Below are 21,593 nucleotides of genomic sequence, written 5' to 3'. Positions count from 1 at the left end.
ATATTAGGGACATACTTGAGCAAGAATCTCTGGCTTAATATACAAACAAGAGTCCCCCAGGTCAGACAGCAGGTCCACCAATGGCTGAAATTAGCCCTTTATCACAAGAAAAAGGAACTGAAGAGCAATCAAAGCATAATGTTGCTATCTTCACTTCTCTTATAATTCCCAGCAGGATTTGAAAAAAAATCAATAAACTTCTCATATTCCCACTTTCCCCATCTGCCAAGCTGAGATAACATTAATTATGGTATACTATCCTCACCTCTTAGTCAGAAGAGACTTGGATTATTTGAAATTTGTGGAAATAAAACTTGAGGAATTATTCTATAAATGGTGAATTTTGAAAAGCACTTCTTCTGCATGGAACGTTTCTTCTAATGGCCAATAAATACAGCCAGAAAACAAAAAATAAAAATAATTTAAAATTGGCAGTGTATTAGATAGTTTTTACATCATACCCATGATACATGGCTGAGACTCATTTACAAAGAGTTGAAATATCTTCACAATGAAATTTGAATTTAATGAGTTTTTAGAAATGAGGGGTAAAGTTGCCAGCCCTACTTTGGAATATGGTAAAATCAATAATTAAGCCCGCCTTGCTTGAAAATATAGCTGTGCTCCCCTTCTCCAATAGTCTGTCATTTTATAAAAGTTACATTTATGTTCGTAAGTTTATATATATATATATATATATTAGGTTAGGTCTTTGGACTCTTCTACCAAATGGAACCTGTGCTTAGAATAAGTAGGCTTTTTTAATACCTGCTGAGATGAGCTACAGTGAAGTACTAGGAGTATTGTCTTTGAAAGAGCGTGTCACGGAGGAGGAGGGTATTTTAGAATACTTTGGAGATCATTTGGAGTGTCCTATCATTAAGCAATATGTGTTGACTAGGCCTTTGTTCTCTTGATTCACTGCCCTTCAGTTTTCATAGCTGGGATCATCTAAAACCCCTCTGAGACTCAGGCTTCTTTCACACCATGGGCCCAGTGGTGATTTTATTTGGCTAAGATTAAAGAGTTTTGGCCTTTACCTTAGTATCAGCTGAGCCTAGATAAACCCTAATGGGTCGTTATCATCACTGTCATTTAATGTCATTTAATTTATGAGCAATCAAGTTGATTGGGAGGCTAATGAGTTTTGAATGCAAACAGCTCTGGGTATGAATCCTAGGTCTGGCATTTACTATTTCACCTTTCTCAAATCTCTTCTCTCTGCCCTCCAGCTTCCTCATCTCTAAAGAGGAGATAATAATACCTATGGGGTCTACGTAGGTGGGTCTATCTATTTACAGTGCTAGAAGAGTTTCTGGCATGTCATAGGACTCAATAAATGGTGTTTCCTGTTCTGTGTTTGGGTATAGAAAAACTTCATGCCATCACAGTCAGTCACTTTGCATGACTCATACCATCAGCTGTTGATATTCGTGCTGAGAATGGTTGTATGTTGTAAATCTAGACTGGAAATTTAGGTGAGGTCAGTGCTTAAGAAGAGTTAGGAATCCAAGCCACCTTTTCCTTCTTTGTGCTACCATAATACTTGGTACATGCTTCTGTCATAGAATTTATGACACTATTTTGAAATGATTTGTGGCCAATGGAATTGCTCCTCAAAGACAGAGTTGATGTCTTACTCATCCTCAACTTCCCCATGCCTAACGCAGAGTGTGGTTCACTACTTATGCTATGGTTACTTCATACTGTTCCTCTACAAACAGACCTGCCCTGTTCAACCTGACCGGAAATGAATCAACCTGTTTCAAGGTGCCCAGACCTCTTTGAAGGAGAAACACATACGTACACACGCACACACACACACACACACACACACACAGACACACATCCACGCACGCACACGCAGACTTCCAGTACTTTGTTTTAAAATAGAGCCATGTATTAGGCAATCAAATTTTTTGAGATATTTTTTTTTTAATGGAGAATTTTCCTTCGGAATTGGCTCCCACGGGGCACAGAAGTCCACATACCTCAGCAGTTAGTACTTGTTGCCTCCTGATCTATGCCCAGCCCAATGATAAGGCAAAGAAGACAATATCGAGATGCACATTCTCTGTTGGAGAGACTCATGGGCTTTAACAATTTGGGAACAATATGATTGAAGACATGTGGGTTACTAATAAGCAGTGCTACAAGTGTTAGCTATAACTCATGAGCACAATCTCGCTATTTTAATTATCATCTTTTGTATAATTAAGTTGTCAAAGTTGATGGGAAAGAGGTTGCATGCTGTAGAAATTTGGGGACTCAGGAGATCAGTGTAAGTTGAAAAGGATTTCGTGCATAAAAACAATTATGATAATAATTAGCATTCACATGGTACTTTGCAATTTACAAAGTACTTTTACAGCATTTTCTAATTTCGCAAAGGTTATGGACTGGCCCTTAGATACTATGGTGATGCCGATAGTCAGCCTCCATGCCAAACCTTGAAAGTTAAAAGATGGCATTTAATGGAGAGTGAGAGAGGAGAGGATTAATACTGCATAAAAAAGCAGAAAATCAACCAAATTCATTGGCAAAGAAATAGATTTATTCGGCATTTTAGAAACTCAAAAACAGATCTTGTTAAAGAAACAGTTGACCCATATTTTGATTTCATGGTGCTTGGCAGTTTTTTTTACCCTTTGGGAGAGAGTTTTTGATGTGCAATTATAATGATGAAGTTTGCTTACTTGGAACTAAAAGATTTTCAAAACCGGGGGACATTTGAACCTTATTCAGAGGCAAAACCTAGAATTATTTGATTACACCACTTAAAGTAAGTAGAAGCATAGTTAGAAGGGAGATATGAGGAGGTGATTAGTGTTTCCTTTAAAACTCAGGTATCCATTTCCTAGAGAGAATCCAGACTGACGTGTAGGATGCTCGCTACAGCCTTCCTTCCCTCACCCACAACTAAAGGTTGAACTTTCTCTGTCATAAACAGCCTAATCTAAAACCACGAGGTAATAAACTACATCAAAAACTAATGATGTAATGTATGGTGATTAACATAATAAAATAAAATTTTTTTAAAAAAATTAAAAATTAAAAAAAAAAAACACAAATGAGTTAATCAAATGCAAAGGTGAATGAGAATTTACCTTGAAAAGCTGAAGAGAACCCTACCTGCCACCCCTCGTCTCCCTCCCTCACTTTTTTGCCTCCTGCTCTGCCTTTTCCTTCAAAAGTGCAAGGTTAACCTGGATTGCCAGGGAAGGAGACAAGTTATTAAATAGACGACCGGCCGAGCTTGTACCAAGAGTCAAGTTATTGGATTACACAGGAAGCTAGAATCATCTAGATAGCCACGAAGGCAGCCCGAGCGCTGCGCGAGCGTGTCGCTGGCTCATTTGTAAGCCCTTCCAGATGTGGCAGCCGCGCGCGCTTGGCGGCCGTCCAGGAGGCCGCCTGCAGTCGGCGCTTCCCGGGCCGCAGCGCGAGCCGCAATGCCGGGATCCTGAGGGCGCAGGGCTCGCTCGCGGCTCGCCCCCGGGCCCGGCGCGCACGCAGCCCGGCCGCCCGCCAGAGCCACAGCCCGCAGGCGGCGAAGGACGTCTGCAGCGCGAGGAGGCCAGCATGGTCTCGGCGCCCGGGCTGCGCTGAAGTCCCCTGCGCGTGGATGGGGGACCCCGAGGCCCACGTGATGGCTTGGCCCCTGCGAGCCCCTCTCCGGAGGTCCTTTAGCGATCACATCCGAGACTCCACGGCTAGAGCCCTGGATGTTATTTGGAAAAACACCAGAGACAGAAGGCTGGCAGGTGAGGGGCGCGAGGGGGAGGGAGGGATGAGAGGTATTAAAAGGAAAGCAATTCAGTGCACAGACGCAGATATTAACTCGGTTAATGAATGATCTCATCGGCTGGATAAAGTTCATCACCGTCATGGCAATGCTTTCCATCTACCTTCCTCTGGTATTTAACGTTTCTGGGCTGGTTTTTTTCTCTAATGCCTCTCTGGTTTCTGGTCTGATTATTTCTAGATAAGGTTTTATGAGAGGTGTGGTTTTTTTTAACCTTGAAAAGAAAAGCAAGGTCCTTTTGAGTGTCAGGAAATCAGCGGTGATGAGCCGTGGCAGGCAGAAGCAGCGAGGTCTGTTGTGCTGGCGGGGGTCCGTGGTGGGGCTGGTCTGGCCCCAGGTGGCCTGGTCTCTGCTGGAGAAGGGCTGTGTGTCCCTGGAGTGATCTGCGCTGCCCAGTGAAAGCCTGCTGGCATTTCCTCTGGCAGCCTGGAGCTGCTCTGAGTTCCAAGAGGGTGTCAGGTATGCTAGAGGCAGGCGTTTGAAATATAATAAAACATAAATACAGTGGTGCAATTCAGGCTTATTAGGGCTCATGTGACAGCAACCAAATGGCAGACGGTGTTTTAAGGGGTACACTAAACAAACAACTTCTGCCTGATCCTGGTATTAAGAATGTAAATTGATATAAAATAGCATCTCACGATAAAATAATCTCTCTGAGTTCAAGACAGGTATCCTAGTCCTGTTTCATGGCTCCTCCTTGTTTGCTCTGTAAGTCTCTGTATTTATGTCATCTACGTGAATGGGTCAGAGATGAAATTTTCTTAACCTTTTTGGTTAATCTAGTTGCTTTTCATATTCTGTGGTGGAGTTCTGAATTGTTAAAAATATTACAAGTGGCCTCCAAGTGTCAACAGATTTCTGCACTGTGCGTTCTTCATAAAAGGTCCTTTGATTTTCACATAATAGTCCTGACATGACTTGAAGAGAGGGAAATTTAAGGGTTGTGATTGTGATAACAGATTATGAAGATAACATGCTAGTTATATCCCTTCGTAGGCTATAAGCTTGTCCTAAATGCTCATGAAAATCTTTCTCTGTTAAACTAAACAATATTGCCCAGTACAGGGCAGGGTAAACAATGTCAAGTCTAATCATAAAGTACGGGAGACAGAGCAAAATATTTTAAATTTAGCCATTTTATTATGGCTTTAGAATAAATATGATGCCTTAAAGAAATCCAACTTTCCATAAGGTTTTTTTAAGCTGTAGTATCTAGTGATAACAGTTTGCAAATGGCCAGAGGAAGTTTAAGAAATAGGATATGGGAATGTAAAATCCACAACTATAATTGGTTGGCCTTTAAAAAAAAAAGTAGATCATTCATTTTTGTCTTATTTGACAAATCCATTGTCACAAGCAGAAAGGTTCCACAAATAATGTCTTATTAAAGACAACACAAAAATATCTTATGGTTTGGTGTTTTAACTCGAGAGTAAGACTAAATCAAACATTCCTGCTTCTCAGGATTTCCCTTATATTTTCATAAATGATGAGATTTTGACAGCTGTTGACCTCCTAGAATAAGGATATTATCCCTGGAAAGTTGCTGCCCCTGTCTTGTCATTTATATATGTGTGTATATGTATATGGGGTAAAAAATGTAGGATCGAATGAAAAACACTTAAAGAAAAATAGTTACTTTTTATATGTGAGGAAAGTTAAACATTTCCACAGCTCTAACAGCAAATAGGATTTTACCTGCTCCATGTCCACTGAAGAAATTCTTTATATTGCCCAGTTTTTCTAAGATGAGTATGACCTATTAGGTAATTCACACAGTAGAGAATCCAGGTACTAAACTTGAAAGAAAGAATTTTGGCTACCACAACTGACTGGTGACTAGGGACTTGGACCCTTTTCATGCCTCCCCTGTGCTTGGCACACGGCTCAGACTTCAATCAGTGTTTGTCAGATGGAGACCAATTTGGTGCACATCCAGATCTCAAGAGCACTTACTTTTCTCCTTCTCCTTAAACTTCTCTGCACCCAACCTTCCTGCCGACCAAAGCTAAATGATAGTTATGAGTTATCCACAAAAAGTCACTTCTCTAAACACCAGATACAGTCTTTATTTTATATCATACCACTCTGCCCTCTGTTGCAGAGTAGTACCAAGTCCAAATCTCCTGCTTCACTTCATGTTGTGAAATTAATGAAGGGACAGGTAAACAAGTGTTTTGAAGCATCTGAGGAAAATACTTCCTTTTAATACTACCTGAAGTGTTATTTTCATGATGATCATTACTTTGTTGACTTTCATCAAGTCTCTCAAACACTAATCTGAGATTTCAGTTTCTTCCAGAGGTTTAACGTATTTGGCCATGAGACAAAGTTTTAAGTTTCCTTGTTTGGTTATTTTCTCTCTCAATCAATCAATCAATCTCTCTCTCTCTCTCTCTCTCTGCCTGTATGTGTGTGTCTCCCTCTGTCTCTCTCACCCACACAAATACACACACTCTACATAACTTAACAGTTCCTAGTTCTTCTAACCCACATGATGTCATGTATGAAAACCATCATTAACATTTCTTTACCTTAAAATCCTTTATATATAAAACAGGGATTCTGCCTGTTATTTTTAAGGATCCCTGTCCTTGTGTAAATGAAATACAGAATTGCTGCTAGGAAAAGCCTTCAACTTGTAAGGAGTGAGGGAACAGACTGTCTTAATTGTATCTTCCTTTCCATGGAAGTGCCTTTTTCTGCCCAACCACAACCCACAGAGTTTCTCTTACTCCTATTCTCTCTCTGACCATTATTCCCAAACCCATAGGTACACAGTCTCTTTCCTAAAAGCAGAAGATGGGGGCGCCTGGGTGGCTCAGTTTGTTAAGCGTCTGACTCTTGGTTTTGGCTCAGGTCATGATCTCAGGGTCCTGGGATCGAGCCGTGTGTCGGGCTCTTTGCTCAGCAGGGAGTCAGCTTGAGATTCTCTCTCTCTCCCTCTGCTCCTCCCCCCATCAAAATAAAAATAAAATAAATCTTTTTAAAAATAAAAATAAAAGCAGAGGATGACATCTAGTTTTCAGGGAGTTACAACGTTGAGGTTAACAGTGGGTGATGGATAAGGTAGACAGCCCTTCTCTGGGCAAATTGTGCACCCTCATCAACCTCGTCCATGCCTCTCACAACTCCTCCACTGCCTCCTGCTTCCCTTTGGGTACACAGACTTCTTGACTTCAGAGTGCATCTCACTCCCCAAAACCTGTTACCCCTTAATTCTCTCAAATAGGGCTTCTTAGCCTTTTTTGTGCTAATGGATCTTTTTAGCATTTAGCATTTAGCATTTAGCAGGTGAAGCCTCCAGATCACTTCTCAGAAAAATATTTTTTGATGTATGAATAAAATGCATAGAATTATGAAGGAAATCAATTATAGTGCAATATAGTTATCAAGGTATTCCAAATACAAAATTGTAGTATAGTAATAAAAAAAATGAGTGAATTGTATAATAGACTATGATGTTTAAAATATAGGGAAGTACCTATAAATTAAATATTTTGTAAGGATACCAGTGTGCAGATTGTTATTGCTAGCTAGAAAAAGAGCATTGAACTGTACAGTAGTCTTTGATTCATCTCCTTGTCACCAACCATTATAGATAGAACACTGGGGAGCAACGTCCACATCTAGGTCAGCAATGTGCAAACTTTCAACTTTACTGTTCGGTGGCTGAATGGGGCCAGCCACGACGTCACGTGAACATCTGTGGATGTAGATTGCACAAAACCCACAGTCAAGTGTGATCTGGAGCAGGTTTGTTAACTCCCCAAACTGTGGAGTAGGAATGTGTGTAAATGATACTTTGTGATATCTGCATCGACTCTAAATGCTACGGAAAAGTCTGGTTTCTGTTGGTGACAAAGACACAGGGACAGCTAATACCATTGTGTGTGAGGCAGGAGGAGGTAGCAGTTTGTCAACATTCATAATTGGAAGAAATGCTAAATTCCAGTTAGAGTTTTGTGAAAATAAAAAGTGAAATTTGTCCTCATCCAAGGTCATAGACACTGTGAATTCTACCAGTAGACCCTAGATTAAGAATCCCTGCTTTATCCAGACTTTGCCTTCCCAGTACTTCCAGTCAAACATTCTCATAGACTGAGATGCTGGGCTCTCATACATGAGAGAGCTGGAATTCATTGATGTATGTTCAACAAAGCTCCGCAGACAAGTGTGGACTGATGTACCAATTAGACTGCCTCTAAGGAAAAATAAAAGATCCTAACATTCAGACTAGAAAGAGATAGAGGCTAAAAGAAAGGCAGAACCCCGACTATACACATGTACAGTAGCTTTCATCAGTTTACAAAGTGGAATGGATAAATGAACCAAAAAGAAATGAAAGATTAGCCTTTATTTAATGGCATCTCATAAGGTAAGCACAGTTTATGTAGTGTAAAACCCACTGAATGTTTAAAAAGTATTCAATCTATTCTATTAGAGAAATATAACATATAAGGGGAAAAAATATAAAAGCCTCAGCCTATTGTGGGACATGTGTCCCTACTTCCATAGCTAAACATTTTAAAGATGGAAGAAAACTGAATTGTCTAGGAAGAAGGCAGGAAAATTTAGACAAATCTCAATCCAAGTGTGATTCAATGGACATAGAATAAATTCAAGTATCTACATTAGGTTGGATCCCCTGGGGGTATTCTGTTGAGTGTTGGCTAGCTTCTGTCTTTTGTGAAATAGAGTTTTCCATTTATGCTGACCAGGTCTCCAATTCACTAGCAAAACGAATGTTTGACATGCTCTGTAGTACTTTGGCTCTCAATTCAATGGGGCATCAGGAATTCTGGCCCACTTCCCATGATGAGAAACCACAAACACTGACTCTTGTGAACTGTCTTCTGCTCATTGGTTCACAGTGAAAAGCAAGTAAGGGCATATATAATGCCTTCTAACCAAGAATGATGTACGCCTCAAAATATGCAGGCTCCTCCAATAAACAAAGACTTCCCTGGCTGTATGTAATACTATGTATAACATTTTAAGGGTCCAAGAGACAACCACTAATGGTGCTTCATGAGACCCTATCACATTTATGGAGGGTAGATGTAGTATGTATCTATTAAATTAGATATTACTCTTTCAATAAAAGAGGAGCATGTTGATGTCGAGGTCAGCTTTGATGAGAGGAAACATAATACATTGGCGAAGAGAGCTGCCTGTGACATCAGACTTCTGGGTTTGAATCCTGGCCCTTGCACTTGAGAGCTTTGGGGAGGTCAGTCTGTTTCTTACCAATATAAAGAGGATAATCATAGTACTTATGTCATAAAATTGTTTCAAAGATTAAATGAGCTACTGTGTAGAGTACTTAGAAGAGTCAGCGGCATATAGTAAAGTACTTCATCAGTTTCGTTGTTTTAACCCCTCTTCTCTTTCCCCATGCCCTACATCCATAGAAGCTTCACCCTGCTAGCATGACACCACTATAATTTGTCTAAGCCTTTTGGACAAAAATAGCTCAACCAGTCCAAAAATAGAAAATAAAAGGTAAAATATCAATGCCAAATGGAATTTATTTCCGTACCTCTGGAAGAAAAAAAAAAGAAAAGAAAGAAAAATCAGGTGACTTCTGTGCAGACCTTGTTGAATTCCAAAATGAAATGACTCATGAGAATAGCTGTTTTTGCACACTGGTGAAGAAATCAGTCCTTGCATATGACTTTGTCAAGCTGCATATACAATATCTGAAAGTCTCCCCAGACGAGTTGGAACCTGCTTTGAAAATTGTTATATAGATGGAGCCAAACATGGAAAAGAGCACCAGCACCAGCAGACTGGGGTTTCAAGCACGCGGCACAGCTCTGGTATGGGAAAAAGTATGCTAAATGTCAAGGCTGCCACTTGAAAGGGGTATTTGGCCACCTCCCTTTCTGGAGCAAAACTTCTGCAACTTCCCTCATTTAAAATAGTATTTGTAAGCTGTCTGCGTATTTTGCCAAAGGTCCTTATAATTACAATAACAAAATGTATCCAAAGTCAAAGGCGTGGTAGAAGGGATAGATTAATTAGTCACAGGTATGCTTAAGGATCTGAAGCTATATCTTGAAGCCAAAACTTGATTTAAAGGAACATTCTACTGCAAGTTCTCTATTCCAGAGGAATTCATTAAGGTACAGATTGAAGTTAAACTTGCTATTGTATATGTTTTCCAATTTCTGTTTATAGTCCCTTGCTTTTCATAATAATCTATCATTTTTTATTGAAGTACAGCTGACACACATTGTTACATTAGTTGCAGGTGTACAATATAGTGATTCAGCAACTCTGTGTGATGCTGTGCTCAGCACAAGTGTAGTCACCAAACAGTGCTTTTACAGCGTCCGTAACTGGAAGCCTGTACCTCCCGCTCCCCTTCACCCATTTTGCCCATCGCCCCGCCACCGCCCACCCACCCCCCCGGCAGCCATCAGATTGCTCTCAGTATTTATAGGTCCGTCTCTGTCTTTTATTTGTTCATTCATTTTCTTTGTTTTTTAGATTCCACATGTAAAAGAAATCATAGGGTATTTGTCTTTCTCTGACTTATTTCACTTAACATAATACTGTCTAGGTCCATCCATATTGTCTCAAATGGCAAGATCTTATCCTTTTTTATGGCTAAGTAATATTTCATTATATATATATGTATATATATACACCACATTTTCTTTATCCATTTATGTATGGGTAGACACTTGGGTCGCTTCCATATCTCGGCTATTGTAAATAATGCTGCAGTAAACGTAGGGCTGCATATGTCTTTTCAAATTAGTGCTCATTTTCTTTGGATAAATACCCTGTTGTGGAATTACTGGATCATATGGTAGTTCTATTTTTAATTTTTTTGAGGAACTTCCATATTGTTTTCTATAGTGACTGCACCAATTTACATTCCCACCAACAATGCATGAAGGTTCCTTTTTCTCCACATTCTCACCAACACTTGTTATTTCTTGTCTTTTTGATTCTAGCCATTCTAACAGGTGTGAGGTGATATCTCGTTGTGGTTTTGATTTTCATTTCCCTGGTGATTAGTGATGTTGAGCATCTTTTCATGTACCTGTCAGCCATCTGTGTGTCTTCTGTAACCTGTCATTTTTGAAGAAAGAGGATTTACCATCCAGAAGTTTCAGGGTGGGATTGTATGTGTATGATAATGATGATGAGTTTGCACTTTTCCTTCTGTGCTCTTTCCTTATTGCTTGAGAACAACTTCTGATACTTTTGAAGCATGTGCTTGGAATTTTTTTTTTTTTTTAAGATTTTTTATTTATTTATTAGAGAGAGAGAGAGAGAGAAAGCACAAGCAGCGGGAGTGGCAGGCAGAGGGAGAAGCAGGCTCCTCGCTGAGCAAGGAGCCCCGATGTGGGACTCGATCCCAGGACCCTGGGATCATGACCCGAGCCGAAGGCAGACGCTTAACTGACTGAGCCACCCAGGCGTCCCTGTGCTTGGAATTATTGATGAAGACTTAACTAAAGTTAACCAAAGACTAAAGTTATCTGTCCCCTTAATAATTAAATTCATGACTGAGGTACTCCTGTTATACTTCTTAGGCACAGCCGAAGGTTGGGCATGGAATATGAACTCAATATGGCACTTGGCAGTAGGCGGTCCTTATCATTTGGATGCATTTTTTATGACAAATAATATAATGACAGTAATTAAGTTGTCATTTGAGTGCCAAAACCTAGGCGGAGGGCTCTAAAAGCATTTTCTCATTTAATCTTTAAAACAATCCTGAGAGGTATACACTACTATTTTTATTCCCATTTACATATTTTTTGGTAATACTTTAAAAATTACTGAGTATCCATGGACAAAACTCAGAAACATCCAAATCTGTCAGTCATTATTACTTAATCTCACAAATATTTATTGAGAGCCAATTGTATGCAAAACACTGTGCTAGATAATGGTTGACAAACAAGGCAGACATGGTCCTTGCCTACCAGCCATGAATATAACACCTGAGTTCTACCTTTGAATTCAAGAGAGGACCTACATGGTAAAGTGAACTCCATTGTAGTAAGGGAGAGGTATGTGGTGTCTCTTGGACACTGAGGGATGTCTAAAACTCATCCGTGATTTGTTCTTTAAGCCAGTGATTCTCAGGAAGATGGAAGAAGACACACTTGTTAGGGACAGTATCAGAAAGAGCATATGTAGCTTTTAAAAATATACTCGATCAATATATTGTTTTCATAGTACAAAATGCTGAAAATAGAGAAGGAAAGCATGGGTAAGAGGGACGGGACATGCGTACAAAGCTTGACAACTACAAGTTTAAACTGCTGTACTGGTCTCTGTGGGTCCAGCTCCCCTCATGAGCAGAGAATAAGTTGTACACATAAGAAATCAGACCATCAGCAGGGTGCGCATCGGAGGGAGAGCCTCTCTGCAAAGAAGGAACAGGCAAGTTAGTCCATCTTCCCTAAGGAACTGGCCATTCTCCTCTCCACAGGACAAAGACTCATGACTTCCAAAGTACCATGGAGCCATATCTTTAATCATTTTTTTAAAGATGAGATGTTGACCTTTTCCCAAAGTTTAAGTACCCTGAAGTCTAAAATATGTCACTCGCTAAGGGGCACCTGGGTGGCTCAGTCATTAAGCGTCTGCCTTCGGCTCAGGTCATGATCCCAGGGTCTGGGGATCGAGCCCTGCATCGGGCTCCCTGCTCCGTGGGAAGCCTGCTTCTCTCTTTCCCACTCCCCCAATTGTGTTCCCTTTCTCTCTGTCTCTCTCCGTCAAATAAATAAATAAAATCTTTAAATAAATAAATAAAATATGTCACTCGCTAAAACAGGGTGCTCTGGACTCATTCAGGAATTAGAATGAACTAAAATTGGAAGTTGTACTTTAAATATCTCAATTTATGGAGTTTACTCTCAGATTTCAAAATACATAGGCTATAGAACTGAAATAGTTTGTCCCAAGTCTTTTGTGATTCCACAGAATTTCTTACGGAACCAAACTGGAAGTCAGGACGTCTTTTCTTTCCATCATAAATTTAAGAGAGAGAGTCATATTGCATTTTTAAAGGAAAAGAAAAATAATGATGGGTGAGTTATATTAAAAATATGACAGGGCGCCTGGGTGGCTCAGTCAGTTAAGCATCTGCCTTCGGCTGAGGTCATGATCCCAAGGTCCTGGGATCAAGCCTGGCATCAGGCTCCCTGCTCAGCAGGGAGTCTGCTTCTCCCTCTCCCACTCCCCCTGGTTTTGCTCTTTCTCTCTCTCTGTCGAATAAATAAATAAAATCTTTAAAAAAATATGACATAATTATTATATTATTAAATGTTTACCAGTAACCAAAATTATGTCACACTGAGTAGAAAAATAGTTGAGATGATAGAATTGAAGGATTAAGTATATAATCATAGTGAAGCATATACAAGATGATCTTTAAAAATTCTGGTCCATTTTGGATCGATGGCATCCTAGATTGCTTTCGGTAGTTTGAAAATTAATTATCGTCTATTCAGTGGAGATATTAATGAAATCAATGATAGAATTACCAAAGAAGGTATGAATTTGCATTAATAAATTGCTTTTATTAGCTTTTACATCTTTAATTAAAGCATATTTTAAATATTGACAATATGTTCATGAATCATGGCCTTATTTTCTCTTAGGAGTGATTTCACTAGTAATTCCAAAGAATCTAGTTAATTTTGGCTTCTTAGTGTGGCTGGGTAGAAAGGCTGAAGGATGAAAGAAAGCAGGAAAGTTTTTTAGAATGAATGTTTCACCTTCAAATAAGGGGCTTAGAAACAGAGAAAGTATGGGACATGGTTCAGACACTGAAGAGTCAAGAAGGCAGGCAAAACATCCATCCACTGACACAAAAAGTGACGAAGAGGGGTTTTGTACTGAATGAGCATAATCTTTTATTAACTACAAATTAGCTAATATTGATTGTGCCCTCACTATGTGAAAGACAGAATGCTAGGTGGTAGAAAAGACGCAAAGATAAAAACTGTCTGGACTTCAGTAGTCTAGAGTCTGTTTGGCAGGAAAAAGTGACCTACAGAGAAGGCAAGACTCTAAGGCCTGATTTGACAGGTATCATATGGTACTTGCTCAACCAGTCAATACTGCCCTTCCCTCCCTGTCTCCCGCTCTCCTCTTTGTAGCATGAATTTACCTCTGGTCCAAGTGCATTATAACAAAAGGATATCCACACTATTTTATCAGCACTCACTTTTCTGTATCTTGTCAGTCATGCTCATTCGTACTCCAATGAACATTATTTTTAAGTGAAAATTTCCTTGACACAGCTAACTTTTAAAGTCATAATTTTCACTTTTTCACTGTTGCTGGAAATGAAAGCATTTGGACCATTGCAGAACATAGCCTCTGTGCCACTATGAGGGTGTGACAGCCATGATGTGTGTGTGCGTGCACGTGCCAGGAGGGTGGCGTGAAGGTAAATACAGGGATTGCAGATTGAAATTGTTTTGCATAGTAGCATTGGTACGTTCAGCCAGGTAAGTTATTTGGATGTTCCTCAATGTTTAAAGAAATTCTTACACTAGTAAGTGACTCACCTGGATGATCCCTCCACTGGATAAAAATTTAAAAAAATAAAACAAAAACATAAAGTACTCCACTATGATTTTACTCCAGTTTACCTTAGGAAGCAGTAAGGTTTGCCCTCTTTGAGACAGTCATTGACCTACATCTTGTATTCCGTGTAACTCAAATGTGTTCCAGACCAGAAGTTCAATAAGGACTTGTGAGTGGAGAGTGAGAAGAAGACATTTTTATGATTGGCCAGGACTCTGACCCTGACTCCTGATTATTTGACAGTAAAATTATCTTAGTGTTGAATTTGGTGTCATGACAGAGAGGTGTCAATTTTGATCCTCCATAGCAGGAATCTCCAATCAGTCAATTATTTCAGTCAAGAACTGAAATACTCTAAATAAAAACAAATTAATGACTTCTAGACAAAACCACCAAGACATAGTAAAAAAAAGCATGGCATATTATTGCTTGGTAGAATCTTGCTTTGTGATCTCTGAACATCCTAACACCATATATCACTTTTCTCTCTCTTCTTTCTCTTTTTAGGGCATTTATTTGCATGAGCACATCTAGGCGATTTCACACACACACACACACACACACACACACACACACACACACACATGCCTCAGGAAGTCATCACTTCAAGGAACTCCTCCATAAAAAATTGAGGATTCCTGATTTACAGGATGCTGATGTAAAAGTCACAAGGTAGCATCTGGTTGTTGATAACTTAGGGTGGAGGTGGGAGTACAACACATTTAATGATGTCTAGACTTTGTTTTATGTTGTAGATTTTTTGTGACATAGTTAGCTTTTTGCAGACAACTCAATCACTGACTCAGCATTCAGTGTGGTTCTGTTTATCATGATCCATCATCTCTAATCTGGTTTTGAATAGCAGGATGTTGTGGGTCCAGATTGAAGTGTGACCTCTGAATGTTTTCTACTCATGCTTGATTACTATATCCTAGAGGTCTAGACAGTGTTATTGGTTTCTCACCAACATAAACATCTGGCAGAAAGAAAAAAAAAACTAAACTAGATGAGTAAGAACATTCCTAATCTACCTTACAATATGCTATATTTAAAATAAAACTTTTTAAAATGAAGCCCATCTCAGGTTGAGAAGGATGTCATCAAACATATTGTTTTTCAACTCTGATAAGACAGTCTTTGGACTATAATTTTTCACTGATGAAAACAAGTTTGAACATGTAATTTCAGACTGCAGTAGAAACATCTTTCCTTTGTGCTATTACAAGAAGCTAGAATTTCATTTAGTGAATTCCAACCAAATGATATTAACACATGCATGTTGACTCATGTGTAGCTCATGGGTGGACAGATGAGATGACAAACCAGTGGGGATGGGAAAAGAGATGACAGGACCAAACCCACAGCAAGTGGGGATGGGTAGACTATCAGGTCTTCTCAAGTTTTATTTTACATGGGTTGAATATCATATTCTAAGAGTTATTAATTGTATTGAAACTATGCAGAGGGCTTTAAAAAAAAGATTTATTTATTTATTTTAGAGAGAGAGAGAGTGCAGGGGGAGGGGCAGAGGAAGATGGAGAGAGAATCTCAAGCAGATTCCCCACTGAGCACGGAGCCCCACATGGGGCTGGATCTCATGACCCATGAGATCACTACCTGGGCCAAAACCAGCCGACTGAGCCACCCAGGCGCCCCTGCAGTGGGCTTTTTTAAGAGCCAGAATCCACCAGAATAAAGTACTTTGCCACTGAGTCACGGGGGGAAACTGGGCCCATCCTTTATGCTGGGGCCTCAGACCACATCCAACTTAACACCAACAAAACATGCCCGCAGCGAGGAGCACCAGGTTGGGGAATGCAGAAGGATGACCAGACAGCCCAAAGTGTCTGCCTTACTCTTGTCTTTTGTATGCAGGTGGAACATACAGCAGTCCTGTGAGAGTGACACTGGAAATTTTATACTTAGGATATTATAAATTTGTGAGATGTACATTCAGTAACCAATTCTAATCCATATGCAACAGTTTGTGCATAAATTTAGCCTCTTTATTTCTGTTTTTTTGTTTTTGTTTTTGTTTTTGGTAGGGTATAAAGGGAAGATAGAGAAATGTTTTTCTTTAGTCCTTCAGTCCTTTTGTACATTGATGACTTAGAACCCAAGACTGTGTTTCCAGCCAAAGCTCTTTGGCACAGCATAATCATTGCACAACTGAAGATAAACATAGAGGGTAGACTTCAGAAAAATTATTTCAAAATGGTGCCTGAAAATCTATTGTAAATGCCCTTTGCACCATTTAAGACAATAACAACAGTCCGTGACTGGTCCCTCTGCTCATACCCCAAGGATTAGCCAGCACATCAGAGCCAAATTTAAGAGTCTGGGAAAGGGGGAAATAAACATTTAATTTGAAAAAAATGAAAGGAAAAAAGAAAGTATAGTCTGGGAAGGGCATTACCAGGGAGGTGAGGGCAAACCACCGCCTGCTTATACTGTCCTCTTGGAGATGAGGACAATTGAATCCAAGCCACACACCCACTTTCTCAGCCACCGCCATGCACATTCCAAGCTCCCATTCTTGTGAGGCCAGTTCACAGAAAATGTTTGTATTTCTGTGACCCTGAGCATGACTCCCAGTTTGCTGTTTAAAGTTTCCCTGAGTGAACCTTCGTGGCCTTGCGTGATTAATCCCTACCACCAACCCACACATACCCCCAACTCTCAAACTTCTTTGTGATTATCTACTCTTTTTCTTTACTCATTTTGTACTTAAGTGAGATACTGAGTTTAATAAGCTTACAATGAGTAATTTGTCCTTGTGTGTACATGCTTTCTTTTCCTTGTTCCAGATTTTTCTCCGTATTCTGACTTAAAATATTTTAACTGATTAATAAAAGACCATTACTTGAGCTGTCCACTCATCTCTACATAAAAGTGCATGTTTTCAAATCACAATAACATATAATGTCTCTGTTTTTATACGGAGTCTAGGAAAATGATGTTTGACAACTTTTATTAGGAAAGCAAGAAGCTGACCCCAAGACTTTGTGCCAGTTGAGTTCTAAGGGTCAAAAGCCAAGTGTTTTTAATAACTTTTGAAGAGTAGGTAATCCTTGCTCACTTTGAAGACTGAAGCATGTACTAATTGCTTTTGTAAAATAAAGGTGATGTTGCTATAGCTAATGGTCCATGTGGTCATACCCTGGGAAATTTGATCCAAGTATCTTGGGTGGCTTAAGTTGCTGTTTTCATAACATACTCATTGTTTTTTGCTTCAATACAGTTTGGGTAGCATCTGAAGTTGGTGTCTTTGCTTACCAAAAATCTTTTCTCTAAAACTATCTTTAGATACCTTATCAATTAACTAATAGCAGTATTACCTTTATTAAATATTTTAGAAATCTAAGAAACCCATTTAAGTAATAAAACATTAAAATCACTGTTTAAGGTTTAAAATGTAAAATTACTGTGTGCGCCTCCTGGATCATATTTTCCTCCTCCCTCCTCCCAGCTCCCCCTGGAATTCTCCGATCTTGAGCTTGGTGTTGAATCATTCTTATACTGGTTTTATATTCTTACTACATACTTAAATAACATAAGACAATAATAATTACTGTTTTTCACATTTCAGGTTTGAAGTGATACCATACTGCAGATATCCTTCGGCAATTCATTTTGCTCAGAATTATATTTTTGAGATTTGTTCATGTTGAAGCATAAAGATCATTTATTCTTACTGCTGTTATGTAACTATGCCATAATTTACTTATTCATTCTACTGTTGAGAGGTATTTAGGTTGTTTCCAATTATGTGCTATTACAATTACCTGCTATTAGTAGTACAATCGTTCATACCTCCATGTATTTATGTGTAGAAGTTTCTCTATGGAAGAGTATTCATCGAAGGAGAAAACTCCATAGTCTAAGATACGCACATCTTAAATGGCAAAATTGTTCAACATGTATTACACACCCACCAATGATATATAATACCCAATATAGCAGAGAAGTTTTCGAATGTTATAAAAATCATAGAATATTTACTTTGAAAAACATGGAAATATAAATGGTATACGTAGGATAGTAAGTCAGTTTTATATATATGTGTGTGTAGATACATATATATGTGCATATATACATATATATTTGCATACATATATAAATTTATATGTGTATATCATATATATAACTATCATGGAAAGTTTTTAAATTTTAATAGAATTAAGCAAAGACTAGATGAGTAAATTTGGAATGAAGATTGTAAATAATAATGTTTCATTTTAGTGTGGTTTTTTAATATAGGTCAAGCTAAAATGTAATTAAGTATCTGTTTAAAGGTGATAATAAAGAAGATATGGGGGATGCATGGGTGGTTCAGTTGGTTGGGCGTCTGCCTTTGGCTCAGGTCATGGTCTCAGGGGCCTGGAACCGAGTCCTGTGTCGGGTTCCTGGCTCGGCGGGGAGCCTGCTTCTTCCTTTGCCTGCCGCTTCCCCTGCTTGTGCTCTCTTTCTCTCTCTCTCTCTGACAATAAATAAATAAAATCTTTAAATAAAAATAAAGAAGATATGGTATATATGTATACAATGGATATTATTCAGCCATAAAAAAGAATGAAATCTTGCCATTTACAACAACACGGATGGAGCTAGTGAGTATAATGCTAAGTGAAATAAGTCAGTCAGAGAGAAAACACAAATACGGTATGATTTCACTCATCAGTGGAATTTAAGAAACAAACAAGCAAAGGGGGAAAAAAAAAGAGAGACACACACAAACCAAGAAACAGACTCTTAACTATAGAGAAACTATAGAGAAACATGGTTACCAGAGGGGAGGTAAGGTGGGGGGATGGGTGAAATAGGTGGTAGGGATTAAAGAGTGCACTTGTCATGATGAACACTGGGTGTCCTATGGAACTGTTGAATCACTAAACTACACCTGAAACTAATATAACATTGTATGTTAACTACATAAACTGGAATTAAAAAATTTTTTAAAGGTGATAATAAACATTAAGTTCATTTGTGCCATTCTGAGCCTGTATTTGGGTACAAATGCAGCTGAGGTAGGTGATGAGAATAGAGAATAAAAGGAAAGTCTAAGAATGAGAGGAAGTGAAAATAATGTGGTTCACAGAGAACATCGTCCCAATAACTTATATTAAGAAATGTTTACAAGAATATCTAACAGAATACCTCCCTCCACCACCCTGGATACAAATCTCTTGGAGGCTTCGTGAAGACCAAGGGTTCCCTGGAACCAAGTATGAAAACCTGACAGAGGGGACCAACTATTTGAATGCCATTGAAAAGCAACCCTGTCCTCAAACAGTAGATAATTATCTTTAAGTGGAGGAAGCATTAATTTGCAAAAATAAGCATAGAATTTTTTAAATTTTACCCTATCAGAGGAGTAAATAGTAATAATTTATTTTTTTAAATGTCTTTTGTAAGGAAAGCATCATGTTTTAACATGATGTGCATGGTAAAAACCTGTCTCTACCTTAACATTTAACCAGAGAGATACTTCACTCATGATGGTTCTTCAGTTTTGAAGTTTAAGCTACTGAACATGGACATGGAGAATTCTGCACTGGTATTCATCCATCCACCTAGCAGTCTTTCCTCTCATCACATGGATAAATTGGGAGCAACACACTAGATTGTGTTGGGAAGATATCAGATATCTTTAAAATGGGGATACAATCAGCCCCTCATAGTTGCCTGGCCATATTGCCTTAAATAATCTCTTTTCATTTTATTAAGGTGACCACAAGTCATCTCTTTACAATGTAAGGTCCAAAAGGAGATAAGTCATACTTGGTAGAACACGTGTTGATTTTCTTCATCATCACATGATTATCCCTTTTCCTCCTAATTTTAATGCCTTTTATCATTTCTCATGGAATATATTCCCCTCAAGTAATTCTTTAAATTCTTTTCTTCAAAATATAAACGACTTTCTCTTCTTTATAGTCTCCTGATTTCAGTTTGAACTTCTCTCTAATGACCATGATTTCTATACCTCATTTACTTATTCTGTCTCAATCACCGTCAGCATTATTATTATTTTTAGCACACATGACATGATTGACATTTAGAATGTACACTCTCTCCCATAGCAGTAGCACCCATATCCCAAAAGAGGGGATGAGGAAGAAATTGTAGGAAGGGTTTTTAAGACCTCTTTTTTTTAAGATTCAGAAACAATATGAGATTGAAGGGTTTTTTAACCCTTTAATTAATTCCAGTATAATTTTTAACCCTTTAATTAATTCCAGTATAATTAACATACAGTGTTATATTAGTTTCAGGTTTACAATATAGTGACTCAGCAAATTCTATACATTACTCGGTGCTCATCATGATAAGTATACTCTTTTTTTTTAATAAAGATTTTATTTATTTAGCTGAGAGAGGGGGTGACCGAGGGGGGGAGAGAGAGAGAGAGAGCACAAGCTGGGGGAGAGATAGAAGGAGAGAGAGAAGTGGGCTCCCTGCTCAGCCCCAGTGTGGGGCTCAATCCCAGGACACTGAGCTCATGACCTGAGCCAAAGGCAGAAGCTTAACCGACTGAGCCACCCGGATGCCCCATGATAAATGTACTCTTAATCCCCTTCACCTATTTCACCCATCCTCCCACCTGCTTCCTTCTGGTAACCACCAGTTTGTTCTCTATAGTTAAGAGTCTGCTTTTTGGTTTGTCCCTTTTTTCTTTGTTCATTTGTTTTGTTCTTAAATTCCACATATGAGTGAAATCATATGATATTTGCCTTATTTGACTTATTTTATTTAGCATTATACCTTCTAGATCCATCCATGTTGTTGCAAATAGCAAGATTTCATTTTTTATGGCTGAATAATATTCCATGGTGTGTGTGTGTGTGTCCCACTTCTTTATCCATGCATCTATGGATAGATATTTAGGTTGCTTCCATATTTTGGCTATTGTAAATAATGCTGCAGTAAACATAGGAGTGTATATGTCTTTTCAAATTAGTGTTTTCATATTCTTTGTGTGGAATTACTGGATCATATGATAATTCTATTTTTATCTTTTTGAGGAAACTTCATACCATTTTCCACAGTGGCTGCATCAGTTTGTATTCTCAGGAACAGTGCATGAGGGTTCCTTTTTCTCCACATCCTCCCCACCACTTGTTATTTCTTGTGTTTTTTACTTCAGCTATTCTGACAAGTGTGGGATGGTATCTCCTTGTGGTTTTAATTTGCATTTTCCTGATGATGAGTGATGTTG

At 38.8% G+C, this 21,593-nt stretch overlaps 1 protein-coding gene across 2 annotated transcripts in view; it reads left to right on the top strand.

Annotated features, from left to right (window-relative positions):
- DLC1 (DLC1 Rho GTPase activating protein) overlaps positions 1-21,593 on the top strand; it is a 390,592-nt gene that overhangs the window by 213,873 nt on the left and 155,126 nt on the right. Inside the window, exon 1 of one of the 2 annotated variants that reach the window (XM_036077143.2) lies at positions 3,387-3,764. The exons of the other annotated variant lie outside the window; for it this stretch is intronic. Coding sequence (XP_035933036.1) covers positions 3,626-3,764 — 139 coding nt within the window. The 5' untranslated portion in view covers positions 3,387-3,625. Of the gene's footprint in view, positions 1-3,386; positions 3,765-21,593 lie in introns of those variants that run through there. 2 annotated transcript variants of the gene reach the window in all.

The sequence above is a fragment of the Halichoerus grypus genome, chromosome 3, assembly GCF_964656455.1.
Source record: "Halichoerus grypus chromosome 3, mHalGry1.hap1.1, whole genome shotgun sequence".
In the NCBI taxonomy this organism is placed as follows: Eukaryota; Metazoa; Chordata; class Mammalia; order Carnivora; family Phocidae; genus Halichoerus; species Halichoerus grypus.
This window is presented reverse-complemented; position numbering and strand designations above follow the sequence as displayed.